Source organism: Miscanthus floridulus, chromosome 17, assembly GCF_019320115.1.
Source record: "Miscanthus floridulus cultivar M001 chromosome 17, ASM1932011v1, whole genome shotgun sequence".
NCBI classification, from domain to species: Eukaryota; Viridiplantae; Streptophyta; class Magnoliopsida; order Poales; family Poaceae; genus Miscanthus; species Miscanthus floridulus.
The window spans coordinates 14,612,317-14,632,980 of record NC_089596.1 but is presented as its reverse complement, the minus strand read 5'-3'; the positions used below and the strand labels follow the sequence as shown (position 1 = coordinate 14,632,980).

The window sequence follows — 20,664 nt, the reverse complement described above, 5'->3', positions numbered from 1 at the left end:
AGGTGGCAAAATGAAAACGCTTTCTAAAATCACCATGATGCTAATACTTTATCACAATTATAGGAAAGGTAAAGGACATAGCTAAGTAGTTGGGAAATCACTTGGTGTGTGATACTCACAGGCACGCTAAGCTAGTTGAGTACTAGCTACTCCCTCCATTTCTTTTTCCAAGGCCTATTTGCTGAAAAAAGTCTTTCAAAGTGTACTTTGGGCATTAATTTCCTGTACAATATGTCGTCAAATATACTATAAACCAACATATACTGCTAAAAGACATGTGAAGTACGAATTTGTTAATGTATTTTTGTGCAAACATATATATCATGTTCGCTTGGCTAATATGCCACGGCTGAAAGTACTGTTGGCTGATTTGTTGTGAGAGAAAAATATTGTTCGTTAGCTAAAAAAATACTGCTTATAAGCCAAACGAACAGAGCGATAGATTTGTGACTAATTGGTATCAAATCTTACAATGTTTGACCTTTCTGAATTTCAATATATACGCTCTACATTTTGAAAGGGAGAGGATTCGTCGTCACTGATGTAAAATACTCATGTATATTACTGAAAAGAAAATAAACTCCCGGGTACAAATTCATCAATATCAACAAATAACAGTTTGTTTCTTTTTCAGATATAAACAAATAACAGCTAACTTAAGGAAGAAATGAGAATCCTTTACCTGCAAAACTCGCTCCACAATTTGATGTTCCAAATTTCCAAAGGAGGGGTCCACCGGCCAGGCATACATGAGCTGCACCTCCAACACTTCCGCCAATCAAGCATGGACAACCAAAAATGGGCTTAAATTGTTACATCAGGATGATTTCCGTGGGATGAGCTGTTGAAACTAGAGGCCCAGAAATTAACACGAGATGGATAGATGTATATGTATATATTTCTGATATATAATTAAATCTCGATGGGTGGCCCCGTTCGCTTCGCTTAAAAAGCAAGCCGAAACACTGTTCCGACTAATTTTGACAGCTAGCAACGGGAGGAGAAAACAAAAGGTGTGACAAGGACCAAGGCGACTCAGCAGGGATATTCCTCTCCAACAGCATTCACTACTTCTTGTTCTGAGCCAAGACCCCTGAAAAACTAAGCAAATAAACGATACATGCACGCATATATATACATGCATGTGCATATAAATCAGGCGCATATACATGTAACAAGTCCTGATGAGGTTATTAATTGTTACATGTATAAAGTATATATATCACCATCACATACACTGATACACATCTATATATGTGCATGTGTGTCGTGGATAGATAGATAGGAAATTTGTATTACAAGCTATAATGACTTAGCGCGCTAGTGCGCGTCTAGTTGGTTGGCACATGGACAGGCCGCGCGGGGGGTCCCTTCGCTTTCGCCTCCCCCTCTCGCTACACGGGAAGATTGGATTGGGATTGGATGGTGCCCTACCATTCGATCCATTCGGACGGCCGGCCCCATTGTCCTACGGTACACCCCCACTCTCCCTCTCTTTCTCTCTCACAGAGGCAGCACAAAGCTGTGTACCGTAAGCTTCCACGGGCCTACCCCGCGTACTATGGACAGGACGATGCGGTCCTGTTCCGATCTTTCATCCCTCGGGATTCCCGGCTGTACCGATCATTCGCTCATCATCACCAGCTAGGCCATCACAATTTCACACACACACCTCTCTCTCAATAACGCCGAGTGACCCCTATTATTATTACCATTATCATTATTATAAATAAGAGTGAAATAAGACGGTCATTTAATTTGTCGGTCTGTGCCAATCCGGTCTACGGACTTGCAAACACGGAAAATAGGCCCCTGAACTTGTCAAGTTGTTCACCGCAGATCCATTTTCCATCTGGCGCGGCCTCTAGGTGACGTGACAGCGCCAGCGTGGCGGACGAAGCACGTGAGCCGCACGTTTCAATGTAGGCCCCTCGCGTCAGGGTCGCCCCCTACCTCCCGCTCCGTACGGGACGAACGCCATTGCTGGCAGCGCTTGGACCACGCCTAGCCGCGCCCTTCTCCCGCGTGCCCTGCACGATCGAGCACCCCGCGCGGACGCACCGCAGCCCCAAGCCCCGAGCCGCTCGTCCCGCAGCGCCGAGTCAGAGATCCACCATTGTCGGCATGGAGCCAAGCTCCTTGACCGGCCTTTCCTCTCCTCCTGCGGTCTCTCTCTCCCTCTAAAATGGTGCCCAGAGTGTCACGTGAGCACTCCACACTCACTCCGCTTCTCTCCGTGCTCCCTCTCTCGCTCTGCAGGCGCCGCCGCCTCATCCCGAGCTAGCAGCGCCGCCGTCGATCTCCTCCTCTGCCGCTTTCCAGCAGACGCGAGCTTATCAACGAGCTTCGGGGCGTGCTAAGGCACCCTCCAGTACTCCCGCGCTCTTCCTCTCCCTCTTTGCGCGTCACTCTGGCTCGCCGGAGCTGCGCCGCCGCGGCCGAGCCGCCTCGCCGCACGTACCACCGCCTCCGGACGTCCTCTAGGCAAGTTCGCCTCGTCGCGCTCTCCACCCCCGTGTAACCCGCACAGGCACTAGCACTCCACAGCGCCACCGCGCCGAGCTCACCGTTGCTGGCCATGGGCGCCGCCGCGTCTCGCGCCTCCCGGTCCACCAAACAGTGTGGACGCAGTGCCACCCCGCCACGTTCGGTATTGAAACGTGCGGCTCACGTGCTTCGTCCGCCACGCTAGCGCTGCCACGTCACCTGGAGGCCGCGCCGGATGGGAAATGGACCTGCGGTGAACAATCTGACAAGTTCAGGGGCACATTTTCCGCGTTTGCAAGTTCGTGGACCGAACTAGCACAGGCCGACAAGTTAAAGGGCCATCAGTGTATTCCACTCTATAAATAATAAACAAATGAGTGACCCCTATTATGAAGAAATGGATGAATATTGTGAAGTAAATGACTCACCATGCATTATCGTGTGTACCATCAGCCTGTTCGATTGGCTGGTTCATATCGTTGCTGGTTCGTGAAGAAGTACTGCTGGTTGATTTATGTGAGAGAAAAATATTGTTCCGACTGAAAATTTACGATCGTGCCAAACGAACAGGCTGCATAGCGATTAGGGAGGGGGTGGGCCTATATATATGCTTCCTGGGGACCCCAGAAAAGATGCCCCCGTTGTCAAACTTGCCTTCCCCGTGATCTTCTAGCGCCAGCCTTGCTAATTGCCATGCTCTGCTTGCTGCCGCCGCCCGCCTTCCCTTCTCTCATCAGAATAATGCCACCTCTGTCCATCCATCCATACAATAATATATAATCACCTTTTCGCAAAGAAAAAAAAAGGCACACAACTATGCGTGATAGATTTAGCATTTACTATATAGACCCAGTGATTTTGTACCACTGCTCTGTACACAGGTTAACTACATCCAAAATTACCTGTAGGGTCACCCTCACCCAGTCCAGATTCTGGGGTGGACGAATGAGCACTTCTTCCCTGTCCCTGGGGCCAAAAAAAGGAAGTGAGCACTAGCAGTTACAGTGAAAAGGTAGGTAGGTACTTACCTGACAGTCCTTTTTCCTGGCACAACTGCAAGTCCTGCATGGAGGGAGGAAGAACAGATGGTGACATTGATTCTAGGAGCATCTATTTATTTGTTGAATTCAAACAACGACAGTTGATAACTAGCATATAAAATCTCCAGAACAAGTAATATATGCACAAACAATCTTCAGAAATGATAATATAGATGTGCCACACTATACGCAACAGACAACGCAAGGCTCCAGAACGGATGAGATCCGTTGCATGGGGAATCAAAGGGCAAAATGATCAGCTGGAAGCTAGACTATAAAATTCACCAATCAGAGCCTTTTGATTCGTGCCGCGTTTGTTTAATCGGCAACGAGTATCCACCGTCACATGGGCACAGACGGGTGCCATTACAATCCTAATCATGGAATCATGGATACAAACGCTCGTTTCTTTAGACAAGCAAAAAGATACCAACAATAATACGCCCATTGACTAGCTCGTCCCGCATACATTACTCAAGAGAAACTTGTCTCCTCCAGTGGACCCTTTTTGTATGCAAAGTTTCATGAAAGAAATTCACAGGCGCTGAGCTCCCGCCTCTTTCTCGCAGTCATCAGTGCCTCCATTGACGCTAGCGACAGTCAATCGGACAAATCATTATACTCGTACCTGCACGATTATCTTTGCAATTATAGGAAGCTTGATTCTTGACAGACATTCAGCGCCTGCAACCGTGCTTCCTGATGTTGGACTGGAGCAGTAACGATTTGTGATTAGAATTGCTAGACAGCCTGCTAGCTGCCGGCGATGAACAAAAGGAAGATGCTCTCTGTCCTGGAATACGAACATCTGCTGACATCACCTTTTTCCCCACGATCCCAACTGTGATGATTGACCAGGGCTTTTCCCCCCAGAGAGAAGTGACCCAGTGAGTTACCTGAAAAGCAAGAAGAAAAAAGGACGACACTTAGGTCTGACGCATAAAATCTTGCAGGTGAGAAGAAAATGAGGTGCACATGCACGCACGAAACGAACAGCAGCTAACACGACGAGTCTTAATTAGCAACAGAGGAAAAGTGGACAATGCTTCTGCCCAACTGTGTGCTCTGCCGTGCATGGAGCACCCATGACACAGAAGTAGCTGCAGAAAAGAGATAAAAGAAAAACTGGCTGCTAAAGGTCACAGTCACTCACCATGACAGCAAGAGCATCAATCCGTGTCCTAATAATGTGAACTCTGATAGACACGTTTCACTTTCACTGGCTTGTGCCCAAAGAAACACACCGAGAATGGGAATTGGGGTGAAAGGAAATGGAGGGTGGTCTAATGTAACAGTTTCTTGCACAAAGGTCACGACAATTAAAATATCGGTGGAGGTGGCTACGGGGCTACCCCACCGGTTTTGGCACCAGACATAGATTCTTAGGAGATGATGAGACAGACGCCAACACATAGCCAGAAGCAAACCAAAGGAAGGGCTAAACCTCTCTTGGCACAAGCCCACAACCACCTCCACCACCACCTTTAAAAGAAGGTGCTAAAGGGCTGTCCTGCAAAGAAAAGGAGAGGAGAGTCCCTAACCTTTCCTTGCTCTCCACTGAAATCTCCTATCTGCAACCATGCAGTTGCTCAATTCTAGCCTCAGCTGAAGCCCAATCATTCATTGGTATATAAGTCGCTACAACCTTTGCAATTTCCCACTCCTTCAGCCATCATCGATCAATGAAGAAGCTTCGTGCTACTGGAGAAGGTGCTCGCCGTGCATAATTGCAGGCTATATACATTCCACAGGCCTGTAAGCTCTGTGAATTTGGAGCTCCCAGGTTCTGCATTGCATTGAGATGGGGAAGCATTCTTGCTGCTACAAGCAGAAGTTGAGAAAGGGGCTCTGGTCCCCTGAGGAGGATGAGAAACTCATGAATCACATAACAAAGCATGGCCATGGCTGCTGGAGTTCTGTTCCCAAACTCGCTGGTATGTACAACGAATTTTTCTTCCCTTGGTCCTCAGTTATCAACTCTCAATTCTCCCCTTCTCCTTCCTCTGCATTTTTCTCGTTCCAATTGCCAACTGAAATCTCTCTTGTCTCTCAAATGCCTCTTGGTCAGTTCAATTTTCTAAAATCGAGAAGACAAATTGTTGCAGGGCTCCAAAGGTGCGGAAAGAGTTGTAGGCTGAGGTGGATAAACTATCTGAGGCCAGACCTCAAGAGAGGGGCATTCTCCCAAGACGAAGAAGACCTCATCATTGAGCTGCACGCTGTCCTTGGAAACAGGTAAATTTAATCCTGAGACGTAGTATCAGAATTCAAGACCGCATATATCCAAAGTAGCAGTTGGTAATTTTAGCTGATATTAGCACTTTACTTTTCCATGAGAAGGTGGTCTCAAATTGCAGCACAGCTGCCAGGGAGGACTGATAATGAGATCAAGAATCTGTGGAACTCATGCATCAAGAAGAAGCTGAGGCAGAAAGGCATTGATCCCAACACCCACAAGCCCCTTACTGAGGCTGATCGCAGCAGAGCAGCTCCCACCATCAGCACCGAGAGAACCTCAGGGTCCAGCGATGTCAACCCATCAAGCGCTGGTGCTCTGGGGAACTTGAGCCACCTCCTCAGCGAGACGGCTCAATCATCAATGTTGATGCCCGTGTATGACAAGAATCGCGCTGAAACTCCAAACTTGGCACGCCCTAAGGTGCCACCAAAGGAGTTGTTCCTGGAGCAGCTTACTGCTGGACACGAGAGTCCATCAACCTGCCGCTCATCAGCCCAAACTCTCTATTTCCCTTTCCAACAGCCTTTAGGCTACAACAGTGAGAGTGGCAATGGCGATGGGGCGAATATGAATTCACTCTGGTTCAACCAGAGTGACTTCAACTGCAGCACAATTTCTACAGTGATGCCACCAGTTGCACCATCGGCCCTCTCTACATCAAAGGGGCTGAATCTTCCGCCTGATAATCCTCGACATGGAGGAACTGGCATTGGAAGTACCGCAGTAGATTCATTCTACTGGGATGGTACTAATCCTAGCAGCAGTAGCAGTACTGGGACCAGAGGAAGCAATAGTATGGGATTTGAACCACAGAGCACGAGCTCAATTCTGGAGAACAGTGTCTTTCCATGGACAGACATTGGACAAGAAAAAGATACAAGGGCTCACCTAGTAGAGGAACTTAAGTGGCCTGACTTGCTCCATGGAACCTTTGCTGAGACAACCACAGCCATGCAGAACCCGAGCCAAACGCTCTATGATGACGTGATCAAGGCAGAGAGCCAATTCAGCATGGAAGGGATATGTGCTTCTTGGTTCCAGAATCAGCAGCCACAGCAACAGCTGCAGGCAGCACCAGACATGTATGACAAGGACTTGCAAAGAATGCAACTGTCTTTTGAGAATATCTAGGCATTATGTTCCACCACATGGAACAGAGCAGATCAGCAGAAGCAGAAACTTGTAATTTTCAGAGATTCGGGGGCAGAACTATGCTGAACTGCTTACATAGATACATTAAGTTGATACAGAAATCATGCTCCACAGCTGTTCCTCAGTTGAAGACCTGGCAATATCAAGGAAAGGACAGCCCTGGCATTAGAAGTGGCAGCAGAATGCATAGAAAAGTACGTTCTAGAGTCTCCTTTTTCTTTCTCTTGAAAATTGATGTTTCCTTCTGTACACGACGACTCAACTTTTGCATATTTGAGTTTTTGTTCACTCTCTGGTGGAAATTAAATAAATAGACAGCCATGGGAAAAACTGCATGTGTCGGTAGCTCTCAGCATCCAAGCAGACCCAAACTTTTCAACTGCTGCCATGCACGTCCATGCAAATTAATTATTGCATGTTGTATTTTCATTTCTTTTGATAAGTTGCCGACAAACGGCAGTTGTATATTTGTAAAGGAAGAAATTTGGAATATTGACCTGAGTGCTATTTTCTTCCCCTTTCACTTTCCAGTTTCTGTCATAAACTTTTCTGTGTGGAGAACCCAAGCTACTTGATCGCTTTCTACTTGAATACAGGAATGGAAAAGGATTGGTTGATTTGATAGGGTCCAAAGGAGCAATCATCCTCAAGAAGAAGTAAACACATTCAGGAAAGAAAAAGGAAGAAACTATTCATGAATATCTACCAACCATGTAGATTGGGTAATATATGAAGCCTCAATGTGGTGAGACTCAATATAGGCTCCATTGAGTTTGTGCATCATTGTTTATGTGTCATAGCCATGATGTGTTCTGTAAATTTAGCCAGCAAAATCTGTTAAAGCTTTGCACTTTGGCTATGAGTTAATATTCAGCTGTCATGGGGGCTGAAGCTAGCATGCTTCCTGGGTGTCAGGGTCTATTCCTCATTGCTTGACAATAGTGTAGGTCGAATTTTATTTACGTAAAATGGTGTATCACCACCTCAGTCTAGCTATGATTGAAGAAGCCCAAAGAGTTAAAGAACTTGGTTTTTCAACGTCTTCATTAAGAGGTACATTGCCTGGATTTGAGAAGCCTTACTCGTACACCTCCCTGTGTTTTTATTTTCTTATATTGACTATTCCAGGTCTCCAGGATGCAACTTTGCCAATTACTATATTAGGGGATATTAAATAACAATAGTATTTCCAAATCATTTTTGAACTCCAAATATAATGATACAATTTTCATAGGACTGATCCATAGTCTAAAACATATTGATTTAGTTAAGAAAGTTTGGTTGCATGAACTCTAAAATATCTTAACATAGTACAGGGGATACAATGCTAAATCAAGCAATTGAGTTAACAAAAAACAAGAAGGGAAAAGATGGTGTTGCTCCTGCTGATGTATAATTTAAGGGCCATGTCATTGGCTTAGCTAGATTGTTAACAGATTTGGCTTGGCCTTTCTGGTCGGTTCCTTTCCTTGTGACTAGTCAAGAATAAACCAATATCAATATGAATTTATTTCCTGCATTGCAATATTCCCAAATAAAGCTAGTCCAATTTGGTTCCGAAGAAAAGAGGTTCACTTTAGAATTAACAACTATCGTTTTATGTCGTACAACTAATGGGGCATGGCCATGTGCGTGAAAAAGCTGGCATAAAGTGACAGGTCATTGGATTTTTCACAAATGCAATGAGACCAATAATGCTGATAAGGACCATTAGCACTAAAAAGCAATTTTAGAGAAGCCTAACAACTATGAAATCTACCAATCAGCCAATAAGAAAAACTATAAACAAAAGATATATTATACTAGCCAGAGCTTGATTCCGTACCATGATGTTTCAGCTTATGGCCATATGCACTTTAATTATCTTTATTTCGAAGAATCCTGTATCTACTCTGACGTATGTGCTGCATTATTGGACGTATCTGCATGTTTCAATAATGAATACATCAGTTGAAAAGAAAGCAAAAAAAGAAGTATGAAAGAGAAGTAGAAGTAGTAAGACATCAAAATGGCAACTTGAGAAGTGACATTGCTCCTCCAGATGAAAAAAAAAAGACATCTAATTTATATTGTAATATGCAATCTCAACATTGCCAACAACAGTACATTGCTGTCCACCAAACATCATCATTAGCGAGTGGAAGATAACAGGAAACAAGGAACAATATAAAAAAAAATCAAACCATATAAATAAGGTACGGCTACAACCTGGGATACCAAAGTTTCATGTTGTTCAGTGATCTAATAGAATAAAGAATATGAAAAGAAATAGTTCACTGATTCCATATGAAACAATACATAACACAACTGAAAGCACCGTATTTTTTATTTTTAATTAAAAAACCTGATTTAGTTAAAATGTTTATAGTTTGCTGAAAATGTGAATGTTAGGAAAAGCGACCAATTCAAACTCATAAGAGATCCTTTTATCCTCTTATTGAACAAAATCAAATAATATACAGTGGTACAAGGAAAACACAAAGACAAGACAAAGAAAAAGATATATTCCTGCTTGATGACGTGCTGAAAGGCTCTTGCCTCTATATGACATCAGCATGATGATAAACATATGAAAGCATACTGGGAAAGCCTTGTAACCAACATAGTACTCCATTGTTGGGCCTGCAGCTATCAAGTTAAGTTCTGTTACTTTTTTGCCCTCGATGAGAAAAAAAAATTCTCTTACTTTCAACACTCATAACAGCCCCTATTAGTCATTTACACTTTTAGAGACAAGCCATATGCATGAGCTGTGACTATAAATAGTTCCATCAATTATATTGTTGGACTGTGACCACACATATGTGCCAACAGATGTCAAGGCTCGTAGAAATACTTATATTCTGGTAACCTTTGAACAGCTAGGAAAATCAGCAGCCATGCAAAAACAAAAACAAAAAAACAAACAAAAACAGAACAAAGAAAAACCAAAACAAAACCCTCGACACTAGGGGAGAGAGCAAGAGACATCCCGAAGGCATTACTTGAAAGGTCGGAAAAAGGCACCCAAAAGCTGGCTTTTTACTGTAAAGGGACACTGTTGCCGCAAGCTGGGTCTTCACCAATACTTTTTGGGAACGGGAACACGCAGCAAGGAGGCAATTTCCTTTTTGCGAGAACCAGGGTTTGAGCCCTGGTTGGTAGCCTCACAAGTCACAACTCACAACTGGACGACTTACCACCGTGCTACAAGCATGTCCTTTCCATAGTGCATAGGTCACATGAATCACAGTGATAACCAGGTCAAATAGAAGCAAACAATTTACAGAGCTAAAGCCATGTTATTGCAAAGGTCACATGAAATCTGCATTGTGTGCCACTGAATTTGTGTTAGGTCCAGTAAATCAAAAGGAATGGCCTAGAATCGTAAGACAGAATTAAGGAGCAAAGGAAGGAGATAATAAAGTTGGAAGCACTCTCAATAAATGCTGAATGCCAATGAAATGCAAGATACAGAGTTACAGATATAGGAAAACATGTCGAATTTTTTTAAGACTAACCGTCTTATTGATGTATGCTATCCTATCAGACTAACTATGAAAGCTTCTACATGATAATCCCAAGTAGGAATGCCAGATGAAAAAAATATTAAGATCATGATTCTGATTTTGCTACAGAAAATTACCAATGCAGATGATCAGAGGTGCAATCACAAATACAGAGTTTGTTGAGGCATTAAGATCTGATGATATATTAACCCCTTGTTTAGTTCGCGAAATTTGGATTTTGGGGCTACTGTAGCACCTTCGTTTTTATTTGACAAATAGTGTCCAAACATTGACTAATTAGGCTTAAAACGTTCGTCTCGCAATTTCCCACCAAACTGTGCAATTAGTTTTTCTTTTCGTCTACATTTAATGCTCCATGCACGGGCCGCAAACATTCGATGTGACAGGTACTGTAGCAACTTTTTGGATTTTGGGGTGGAACTAAACAAGGGCTAATATCCACCCTTTTCATGCATTTGAAGCCAATCATAGTCCACTCGATCTGTGCTGAGTTAAAAGCATGCAATTAGTATATAAATAAAACAACACATTCCCATTCTGTGAACTGAACTCATAATTGAACAAAAAAAAACAACAACAATTGCAGTATGCAAATAATAGTGTTTGTGATTTGTAGGTTGAATCCTTTTCTATGGAGGTTGAATACAGAATGGAAATAATTGTGTACTGCCAAAAATGAGTTTCACAGGCAACAGCACACTAGCACAGTACTGTGTTTTATCAAGGGCTTTGGATAATGATAATTGAAGTACAAGGTCATCCCAACCTATATTTTGCAAAAAAAAAAAATGTAATATATAGTTGGGGCTCGATAAATAAAAAAGTCATTCAAGAGGTGTTCTTATGAAGCAGGCATCAAGCATCGACAATTTATAAACAATGTGAGCATCCATACAACTGATTGGCCAAGTATTGCTTCAGAGATTAGACTCAGAGAAAGAGGGATACCCATAATCAAGCCAGGTAGTTTCTAGTCGCACCACGTATTTGAAACAAGATCAGTAGTATGGGCAGAAACAGAGGCTAGTGAAATTCTGTTTTGCCGGTTTCAGTTTTGGCCCAGGCTCTGGGCTGAAGCTCGGCAGCATAAGCCCTGTGTTCTGCACCAGTTTGGGAGGATTCTTACTTTTCAAGGGGTAACACAAATTAACTTATCTATAGCACCAATTTGGTTTGTTTTTCACATATGTTACAGGGGCAGATGTTTTGAATAATAGTCTGGAACAACAAATTACATACTGAATGTGTGGAGACAGAGGGAGGTGCTAGAGAAGGTGACACAGATTGCTTGCTACCTGCAATTCAGTCAAAAGGATGTCACAGTGCCACTGTACAATGTTTCTATTAGAATAGCACAAACATGCAAATGGCCACGTCTCCTCCAAGAAAATAAAATCCACCCATCACTCTTGAGACACACCATCATTAAGTTTTGACTTGGTGAGAAGCATTCCATTTCCATAAGGAGTGTTCATAGCTGTCTGCCTGTCCCAATCAGCAGATAGCCTTGTCTAAAAAGTCTACCTGTGAGCTGCGGAGAGCTCAACAACAAAGCCTTGCTTGGAAGCAATTAGTGGTGCTCATACACAGCTAACAGAGCAGTGCTGCAATTAGACCTACACGCTATGGCACTGCAAGCTCGGTTCATTGCTAAAAAAAACTGAACAGGTATAAAAGTCCACGGGCCATGCTTTCAGGTTTTGATCAGTGAGTAACTTCAGCCAAACGCGTTCCACACAAATCACTGCGCTATCGCTGTACCATATCTAAGCCTACGTGGCAGCAATCTAACAAACCAACAATAGCCCTGGTTTGAACCGAGCGCACCAATATCCACACCAACACCAATAGGATCCAATCTACATTGACTTCACCCGGCGCCACCGTTACCCCAACCAATGGACGCTTCTGATGGTAAGCGTCAATGCAGCAATGCGGACCCAATCACCCAACCCCACCCATAAACATGGCGAGCGGGCGGGTCAAAGTGGCTTGCCTGGCACAATGCGCACCACCAATGGTATGGAATCTGTAAGACTGTCTCCAACGACCGCGACCCAAAATGCAAGACACATTCGTCTTTTGGGTAGCGCTACAGGTAAAGAGTTTAATACCTATTTTTGGTCTTCTCCAACAAGACCTAAGGCAACCCTTTCTAGGAGAGAGGATAATCAAATTTGGGTTATGCCTCTCCTGCATCCAAAATGGGTATCTATGTAGATACTGTTGGAGGCTATAGTTTGGAGGCCATAGCCACATGTATCGTGTTGGAGACCCATTTTGGGTTTGGGTTCTGCGATGGGTCCCTCCTCGAGACAGCCTAACCGCGTCCACGAATCAACAACACGCTGCACGCGAGAAGGGCGGATCGGGTGGGTACCTGGCAGGCAACCGCTCGCTCAGGCCGAGCTCGGCGACGCGGGGAAGGGAGGTAGGCGGCGCAGCGGCGGCGATCGTGCATTCCCCCTCCGGGTCGCTTCGCTTTTGCGGCGGCGCGGTGGTGGCGGTGGTGCGTGCGCGCGTGCGGCGGTGGGGGCGTCGGGTGCGCTTGTCGCTTGTGCGCCTGTCTCGTTTGGGCGGAGCAGGCGCTGGAAGCAGCACGGAGGGCCATGGGCCGCGATTGTTGAGCTGTGCGCGTCGCAGCCCATGGGCTATCTTTGACTGGGCGACGAATTACTGGGAATTCGAGGCCGTGTATCCTCCAAGGAGTCCAGATACCCTTGGTCCTTTTTGGGTCCAAAATTCCCTTGGTCGTTGGCTACCATTGTCCTCTAAGGTTTAGAGGAGGGAATCCAAATAGACCCTACACGCCTCAGTGCCTCGTGGTTGCGGTTGTGCTTTGCGTAGGTCGGTGTTGTTATTGAAGTTAGATAGGTTGTGGCCTTTTCGGTGCTGAAACCCAGCGTCCCAACCATCAAGATGGACATGGGCGGATCCGGGAGCTCAGCCCCCTGCACTCATGGCCTCATATTGTCTTTGAAGCCTCCTTGAAGTTCTCTCTAAATTTTGTTGATATGTATGAAGAAGAGAAGCTGAAAGAAAGAGAATGAAGAAAGGAGAGGGAGGAAGAAAAGGGAGAATATGTGCTTCCTTCCCACAAGTCCCTGGCTCCGCCATGTGCATAGGACGCACAACTTGTGATCACGCTTGTGTGAACTAATATCCACCAGCACCAACAGAAGCATTCTCCTCCATATATATTTTTCTATTGATTGCACAAATACAAAAAAAACATAGTTGAGTACATAGCACTCCACGTGTGTATACCTTCTTGCTTCGCTAGTGCTCCCTGACACCTATTTCCATACTTGCCTAGATGATTGGTCCATATGTGATCAAGAAGGCCCATACTCTAGATCATTGGCCCGCATTACACTTTAATGGGTGCACTCGTCTTGGGTTCATTGTGCCACAGTCCTCCATTCATCTTGCGCTCGTGGCCTTCTTTCCATCCCCACCAGTCCACCACTGGTGCTATCGGTTAGGGATGAAAAGGGATCAGATACGGACGGATATCACTGATATTACATTTGTTTTCATATTTCTCTCCCGAATTTGGATTCGAATGTGGATAGTATCAAACATACCGAATAGGATAAGATTGGATATCGACGTCATAAATATGCGATTTGAGTATTCGGATACGGATATGGTATCGGATGTTGAATATCCAGACTCGGATACGGACAGATCCGAACCTCTCTAAACGGATTTGGTCTCGAATACGGTCGGAAAATATTCGTACTGTTTTCATCCTTTCTGTCCTTCCCTGTCACGTCACTGGCTCTTTTCTCCTTGACTTGAGGATCCTTACCCTGGCTGGCGGGCTCTATACAAAAATCATTTGGCCCACTAGGCCTCTTCAATCAGCTCGTCCTCGTGGGGCGGAGGTGGGCCTCTCGCGTCTGCATTAAAGGAATCGGCCTGCCCGTCCAAACGCCACGGCAAAGGCTGCTCCGGCTCGTTTTTTTTTTCTTTTCTCCTTGGGATGAGACATGGCATCAAGCGCGGTCAAGATTCAAGAACAGGAACAGGAACACCCGTTCTGTACGGGCTCCACTCCACTGACGCCGACATCGTTGACTGCCTGCCCGCATCACCATTAGCGTCACCTCTTGATTCATTCCAATCCAAGCGAAGGAGTCAAATTTTCATCCTGAGGCCCGTCTGAATACAAGATTCCCCCTCCCCCCTTATATAGTTTTCCTATGATATTAAACTGGTTTTTTTTTTCCGAATTTTCTTTAGGATCCTAGCGAAATCTTGTTGAGTTTCGAATGAGTTTACTAGAAAGCAAGCAAAAGAGACAGAGGTGGACAATGTTGAACGGATCCGTGCCCACTGCACATGCAGCTCTGCTCTGCGTTGCCAATGCTCCCCGCAGCGGCAACATCCCTGTAGCCGTACGCCGCCACAAAAAGCAGCAACACCGCACGCCGCGCACACACGGGCACGGTGTCACACGAGGATGAGGGGAGATCGATGCTGGAGGTCGTGCCGCTGCCGTGTGGCCGGCGGTTCTCAGGTTCAGGACACGGGCTGTGTCTATAAAGATCTAGCGTCAAACAAACGACCGATGTTCCGAGCACGCGTGGACGGCGTCGCGATGTTCAGACGCAGAGGCACCGCGGCAGTCAGCAGTGGCCTTTCTTTAAAGGCAGCCGGAATGGAAGACGCGCAGAGGCTCAGAGGCAGCAGGAGCAGAGCCCCACAGAGGGGCGGGCGGGTGATGAGTGATGACCGCCGCTGATCCGCCGTTCCGACAGCATCCACTGTCCCGGCTTAATTATCCACTTGCGCAGTCAGATCGCTCACTGTTCAGGCCTCAGGGTCACAGCACAGTTACTGCTGCCGCCAGTGTGTCAACGTGATCCGTGTGTCTTGGCAGGGAGGAACTCGGATGTTCAGCTCATCCATCGCGCGCACTTTTACCGCCAAGAGACGCAGATCGAGACGACGAACACCACGCCCATCATCATCGCCATCACCATGGGTTGGATGGATTTGGAGGACGCAAGCAGGGTGTAGGAGCACAGCATGGGTACACGAATGAGTAGAGTACATGCATCATGTATGATGAGCAGCCCATCCATAGCTCCATACTCACAGTTCCTGCCTGGATCATTAGCATTTTTATTAGGTGCGAGTGGTTGGCAACGAGTTAGCAGCCTGCCCGGCTGCCCAACACGACGTTGTTCGTTCCAAACTGATCAAAGGCGGAACATTCAGAGTTCAAACTCTTGATGGCCGGCTTCTGTCCAGTTCAGGGGACGGCGTTTTCCTGCTCATGGAACATCACAACCCCGTATCTTGCGTGAAACAAACGTTCCTCGAGTTGTTCTCTACAGGCAAGCTACAGCAGGCACGGTACAAAAAAAATGTCCGCTCGTCAGTTCGGACTTCAGAACCCGAGCCTGCCGCTTTGCATTTGCACGACATAGCAGCAACGGCACCAGCTTCCATATTCTGCCCAGCGGGCGCGGTGCCGGCCATGTGAGCGAACGCCGCCGGCAGCGAGGGCATCCCCTGCCCCGGCACGCCGAACATGGTCCCCGGTGGCGGCATTGCCATCGGCGGGCACGGGAAGTGCGCGCCGGCCGCGACGCGCGGGAGCATGTCGAACCCCGCAGCGGCGGTGGCGCCCATGCCCATGCCGAAGCCCAGCCCCATGCCGAGGTGGGGGGTAGTGCGCGTGCGCGTGCGCCATGGGGTGGTGGTGCAGCGCCTGCATGTTCTGGTGCATCGCCGGCAGCAGCATCGCCGGCGGCATGCACAGCCCGGTGCCCATCGACATCATCTGCACATGCAGCTGCAGCGTCTTGAGGTACTCGATCGCCTCCTCCAGCATCGACGCCTTGTCGATCTGCATGCGAGAGAAGCCAGATGATGCTTTCCGTCAGCAGTTCGGCACATCGACGACGAAGCAGCTCCATCGAGTAGAGCAGACAGACCTTGTTGCAGTTGGGGATGAGCTCCTGCAGGGCGCGCATCTTCTCGTTGATCCGGTCCCGTCTCCTCTGCAACGCAGGCACACAGCAAGGTCGGTCAGTGAGATGGCAGGCAAGGCATGCATGTGCGCACGCATTGGAAGAGGCGTGCATCGAGGGGACGGAGCGGCGCTTACCCTCTCCGACAGGTTGTGCACCTCGGCGGTGCGGCTGCGCTTGGCGCTCAGCCGCGCCGCCGACCTCCTCGTCGCGCCGGGCTCATCGTCCAGGTCCTGCAGAGCAGAGAGGCGGGCGTTCAAATCAGGCAGGATTCAGGGAGTCGCGTGGATATTGGATTGGATCAATGGGGGCACTGCAGTGGCGAGCGTGGTCAGGCATGGGCAGGCTACCTCGTCCGGACTGACCGAGCAGTCCGCGGCCAGGTGGCTGCTCCTCTTGAGCTGGCTCCGGTCACCGTTGCCGGAGCAGACCGAAGAGGTCGTCACCGCCGCCGCGTTGGGAGGTCTTGCCTCTGGTTGCGACCGGGGTTGAGCTACTGTCTCTCCATGGCGGCTATCTGGGAGCAGAGGCACCAGCGGAGGAGGAGGAGGTGGTGGTGGAGGTGGCGCCGCCGTGGTGCGCGCCGCCTTGGGCGGCTGCAGCCACGCCATCCTCTGCTCGGAGAACAGCGGCGTGCTCCGCAGCCGGTTCGTTGCTGCCTGGACTACCGTGGACTCGACGGGGTGGCTCGCGGTTGCGGCGGCCGACGCCACCGCCTGCGGCCGCTGGAGGGGCCGCGAGAAGAAGGTGAAGTTCACGACGCCCTCCCCACCTCCGCCGGCGGCGGCGCTCGGCGGGGCCAGCTTGTTGGCCGCAGCGGCCTCGGGCGGCGGCGCGGCCGGGACGACGGCCGCGGCGTGGGAGGCCGCCGCTGGCGCGTCCGCCTCCGAGTACTCGGACAGCAGGCTGGCGCAGTACTCCGGGGGCAGCGGCGCCGTGTCGCCGTCGCCGTCGTCGACGACGGGGCAATGCAGCCACGGCACGGCGTCGTCGTCGTCCTGGACGGGGAGGCCGCCGAGCCCGAGCCCGGCGCCGGCGCCGTGCATGCCCAGCGGGACGGGGACGACGGGGGTCACGAACGCTGCCGCCTTGGTGGCGTCCGCCGCGTGGCGCTTCAGCTCCTGGGACCTGCTGCTGCCGGCGGCGCTGCAGGTGAAGGGCTGGAACGGCGGCGGCGCCCTCCGCAGCGCCGGGCCGTGGTCCCACAGCAGCTCGGCCAGCTCGTCGCCCGGCCCGGTCCTACAGACGGAAATCGAAACGGGCATCAGAATCCGGAGCTAGCCTCTGGATGGAATCATGCAAGAACGAGAAATGGTGAGGGCAGGGACTGACATCAGAGGGGCGGCGGGGCGGTTGACGCGGCGACAGGTGGAGGAGGATGGAGCACACACGCGGACGGGCAGAGCAGAGAGGATAGGAGTGGGAGCAGCAGGGAGATGGAGGAAGGAGAAGAGATGCGGTGCGGGCAGGAGCCGTAGCAGCAGGAGCCGAGGACGAGGAGGCGTCGCTGTTCCGGACGGGCTGGTGATGGGTTTCCAAGGGACGGGAGGTGGGGGCGCGGCGGCAACGGCGACGCATGCGCTTGGCTGGGGTATCTCCGATATATATACCGCACAAAACGCTTGATTCCAACTTGCAAACAGCCGCTCATTGGCAGACGCTTGTGGATAATTAACTTTTACTAGATAAAACTCGTCATTAACTTATGAAACATACTACGTGGGTTTTAGCTTGAGTTAAGTTTTTATAGTAAGAAAAAGCAGCTATTGGACACTTTTAATGCAAAAATGCTCCAGATTAACCATCTCCTTTCTACGTAACAAACATCACTACAAAATGTTAACACCCAACTAGTCAACTATAGACTAAGGGCCTGTTCGGTTTCACTGTGATCTGCAAAAAAGTTCCTATCAGTTATATGTTGTGAAAAAGTTGGAAGCTATTCGGCAATGCTTCTGTCCAGGTGTCCGACGCTTCAGCTTTCACAACACGACCATGAATCCAGCACCTAATATTTCCTTAAGCGCTTTTGGTGGACGACGGCCGCGGCGTGGGAGGACGCCGCTGGCGCGTCCGCCTCCGAGTACTCGGACAGCAGGCTGGCGCAGTACTCCGGGGGCAGCGGCGCCATGTCATCGTCGTCGTCCTGGACGGGGAGGCCGCCGAGCCCGAGCCCGGCGCCAGCGCCGTGCATGCCCAGCGGGACGGGGACGACGGGGGTTACTTAGAATAGAGCCTAAACTTTTCTACAACTTCAGCACACTCTAAAGATACTTCAAATGGCTGACCATTGGGGGGGTATATATAGGCTCCACACCAAACATAGTCGTTGTTATCAAACTACGTACACTCATGAAGTGAGCACCGGAAGGTCCGGTGCTACCATTGGAAATCCAGTGACGCCATGTGGACATGCCATGTGGACTAGTCATTGTGACTACCGTTGCCGACCGTTGGGGGCCTTTTCTCTTACGCTTCTTCTTCGATGATAACCGAAGAAATTCAGTGCCTTTTAGAGCCTTCTATATAACTATTTTAGCCATAGCCTTTTCTTGGGTGCCCTCCCTTAGGAACCACCATAGTTTTCCCGGTGCTTGGAGAACTCTTTTGCAGAACTGTTGCACGATGTTCGCCTTGGAGCATAAGCTCCGGTGTTGGCCAGTTAGCACTGCTGGAGTTTTCTGGTGAGTCTGAAAAGGCCCTAAGCTCTGGTTCCCTGTGGAGCCTATCAACAGAGAAATCTAGAGGTACTGCATAGGCCCATGTTGCATTTCATCACGTCTTCTCGTCCGGGCTTCGATCACTTGATGTCTTCGACTTCTTGCATGTATTTTAAATCTTCAACATCAGCTCTAATGTTTTGTTTGAGGTGTTGATCACTTGATCTTCATGTTGCCTTTTGTCTAAGCCATCCTTGTATCCAATTAAATTAAATATCTTGTATATTAGCAAATCACATTAGTCGAATTGATCATGTCATCATACAGTCACCAAAATCAAATATGACCCTAGATATGTGCCATTTTCCTTACAGAGAGAGGAGTAATGGACACAATGGGGGATGGTGGGTCCATCGATCAACACCCCCTCCGCGTGCGCCAATTGGAGGTTGACATGCGAGTGAATGTGCCCCACCTATTGGCCACTCGGAGGAAGCACAAAGCTGAGGCTGTTGTAGGCCATTTTAATTTTCATCGATGGTTTGCATGACTAACCATTGGTGAAAATGATCATCAACTATTTTTATATTATAAAACAGGATGTGAAAATACTATTAGCAAAAACAGGTTTTGTAGTAGTGGACAAGATGATGAATAATACTTGTAATACTATTGGCTGCAACACTAGTAGAGAACAGACCTTTGATCCTCGGCCAAAATGGGCTCTAGTCCAGGAATCTTTTGTGCCCGGGACTAGAAATACCTTTAGTCCCGGTTGGTGGCTCCAACCGGGACTAAAGGTCCCTGCCCAACGGCTACTGCGCCAGACAGAGGTGGCAGGGACCTTTAGTCCCGGTTGGAGCCACCAACCGGGACTAAAGGTATACTTTTACTCCCGGTTGGTGGCTCCAACCGGGAGTAAAGGTCTACTCCCGGGCCGTGGCTGCGCCCGGGGTTGGAAAGTTACCTTTAGTCCCGGTTGGATCCATAAACCGGGACTAAATGTTCTCCCTTTATAAATCGGCCGTCTCCTCCTTCCTCCCCGAGCCCGAGCTCAGCACATTTTGAAGCTCACTGCAGTAGTGTTCTTGCTTCTTCCCTCCCTCCATTGTTCCTCCATCCATTCTTCGATTCCTCCGTCGATTTCTTCGATTCCTCCGTCGATTCTTCAGTTGTAAAGGTTACCAATCTCATACTCTCATTTTTTACCATTTTCTTATGCCATTTTGTTCACTATATATATTTATGGTTCTTTATTGTGGTTTTTTTCATTTGTAAGCAATTTGAGCTCAAAATCACTTCAAGCTTGCATATTTACATGAAAGAAGGTTAAAGTATATATAAATATAAAGTTAGAAAATAGTTAGAAAATTATAGCAAATCCTTACTAGTTGAACTTGCGGACCGTGTTCAGGTCGGCGAGGATGTTCTCTGCCGAGCGGTAACGGACGTCAAGGAGGAGCTTTGATTCTACGAGGGAGAGCGACAACGGTCGTGGAAGACCGTGTTCCCTTCCTCGTAGAATCGGAGCTCTTCCTTGACCAAGTACGGTGCCGTCCGGTGGAGAAATGCTCGCCGAGCTGATCACGT

General features: G+C 48.2%; 1 protein-coding gene, 1 long non-coding RNA gene and 1 pseudogene across 4 annotated transcripts; 1 reads left to right on the top strand and 2 right to left on the bottom strand.

Moving 5' to 3' along the window:
* Positions 1–3,103: 3,103 nt before the first annotated feature.
* Positions 3,104–12,974, bottom strand: LOC136518050 (uncharacterized). Of its 3 annotated transcripts, none has more exons than XR_010774424.1 (6): positions 12,808–12,974; positions 11,667–11,722; positions 8,744–8,840; positions 4,156–4,423; positions 3,390–3,549; positions 3,104–3,237 (listed from the first exon to the last, which is right to left on the bottom strand). It is a non-coding gene; the product is annotated as an uncharacterized lncRNA (long non-coding RNA). The 3 variants fall into 3 exon arrangements; XR_010774423.1 differs by lacking the exon at positions 11,667–11,722 and having other exon boundaries at positions 3,390–3,453; positions 3,516–3,549; XR_010774422.1 differs by lacking the exon at positions 11,667–11,722.
* LOC136518048 (transcription factor MYB61-like) lies at positions 4,947–7,500 on the top strand (annotated as a pseudogene).
* Positions 12,975–14,006: 1,032 nt separating the features above from the next.
* Positions 14,007–18,665, bottom strand: LOC136517685 (transcription factor APG-like). The gene is given in 6 exon segments (XM_066511316.1): positions 14,007–16,112; positions 16,114–16,290; positions 16,379–16,444; positions 16,552–16,647; positions 16,765–17,653; positions 17,747–18,665. Coding segments are annotated over 6 exon segments (1,620 nt in total). The 5' UTR covers positions 17,749–18,665; the 3' UTR covers positions 14,007–15,722.
* Positions 18,666–20,664: the final 1,999 nt, after the last annotated feature.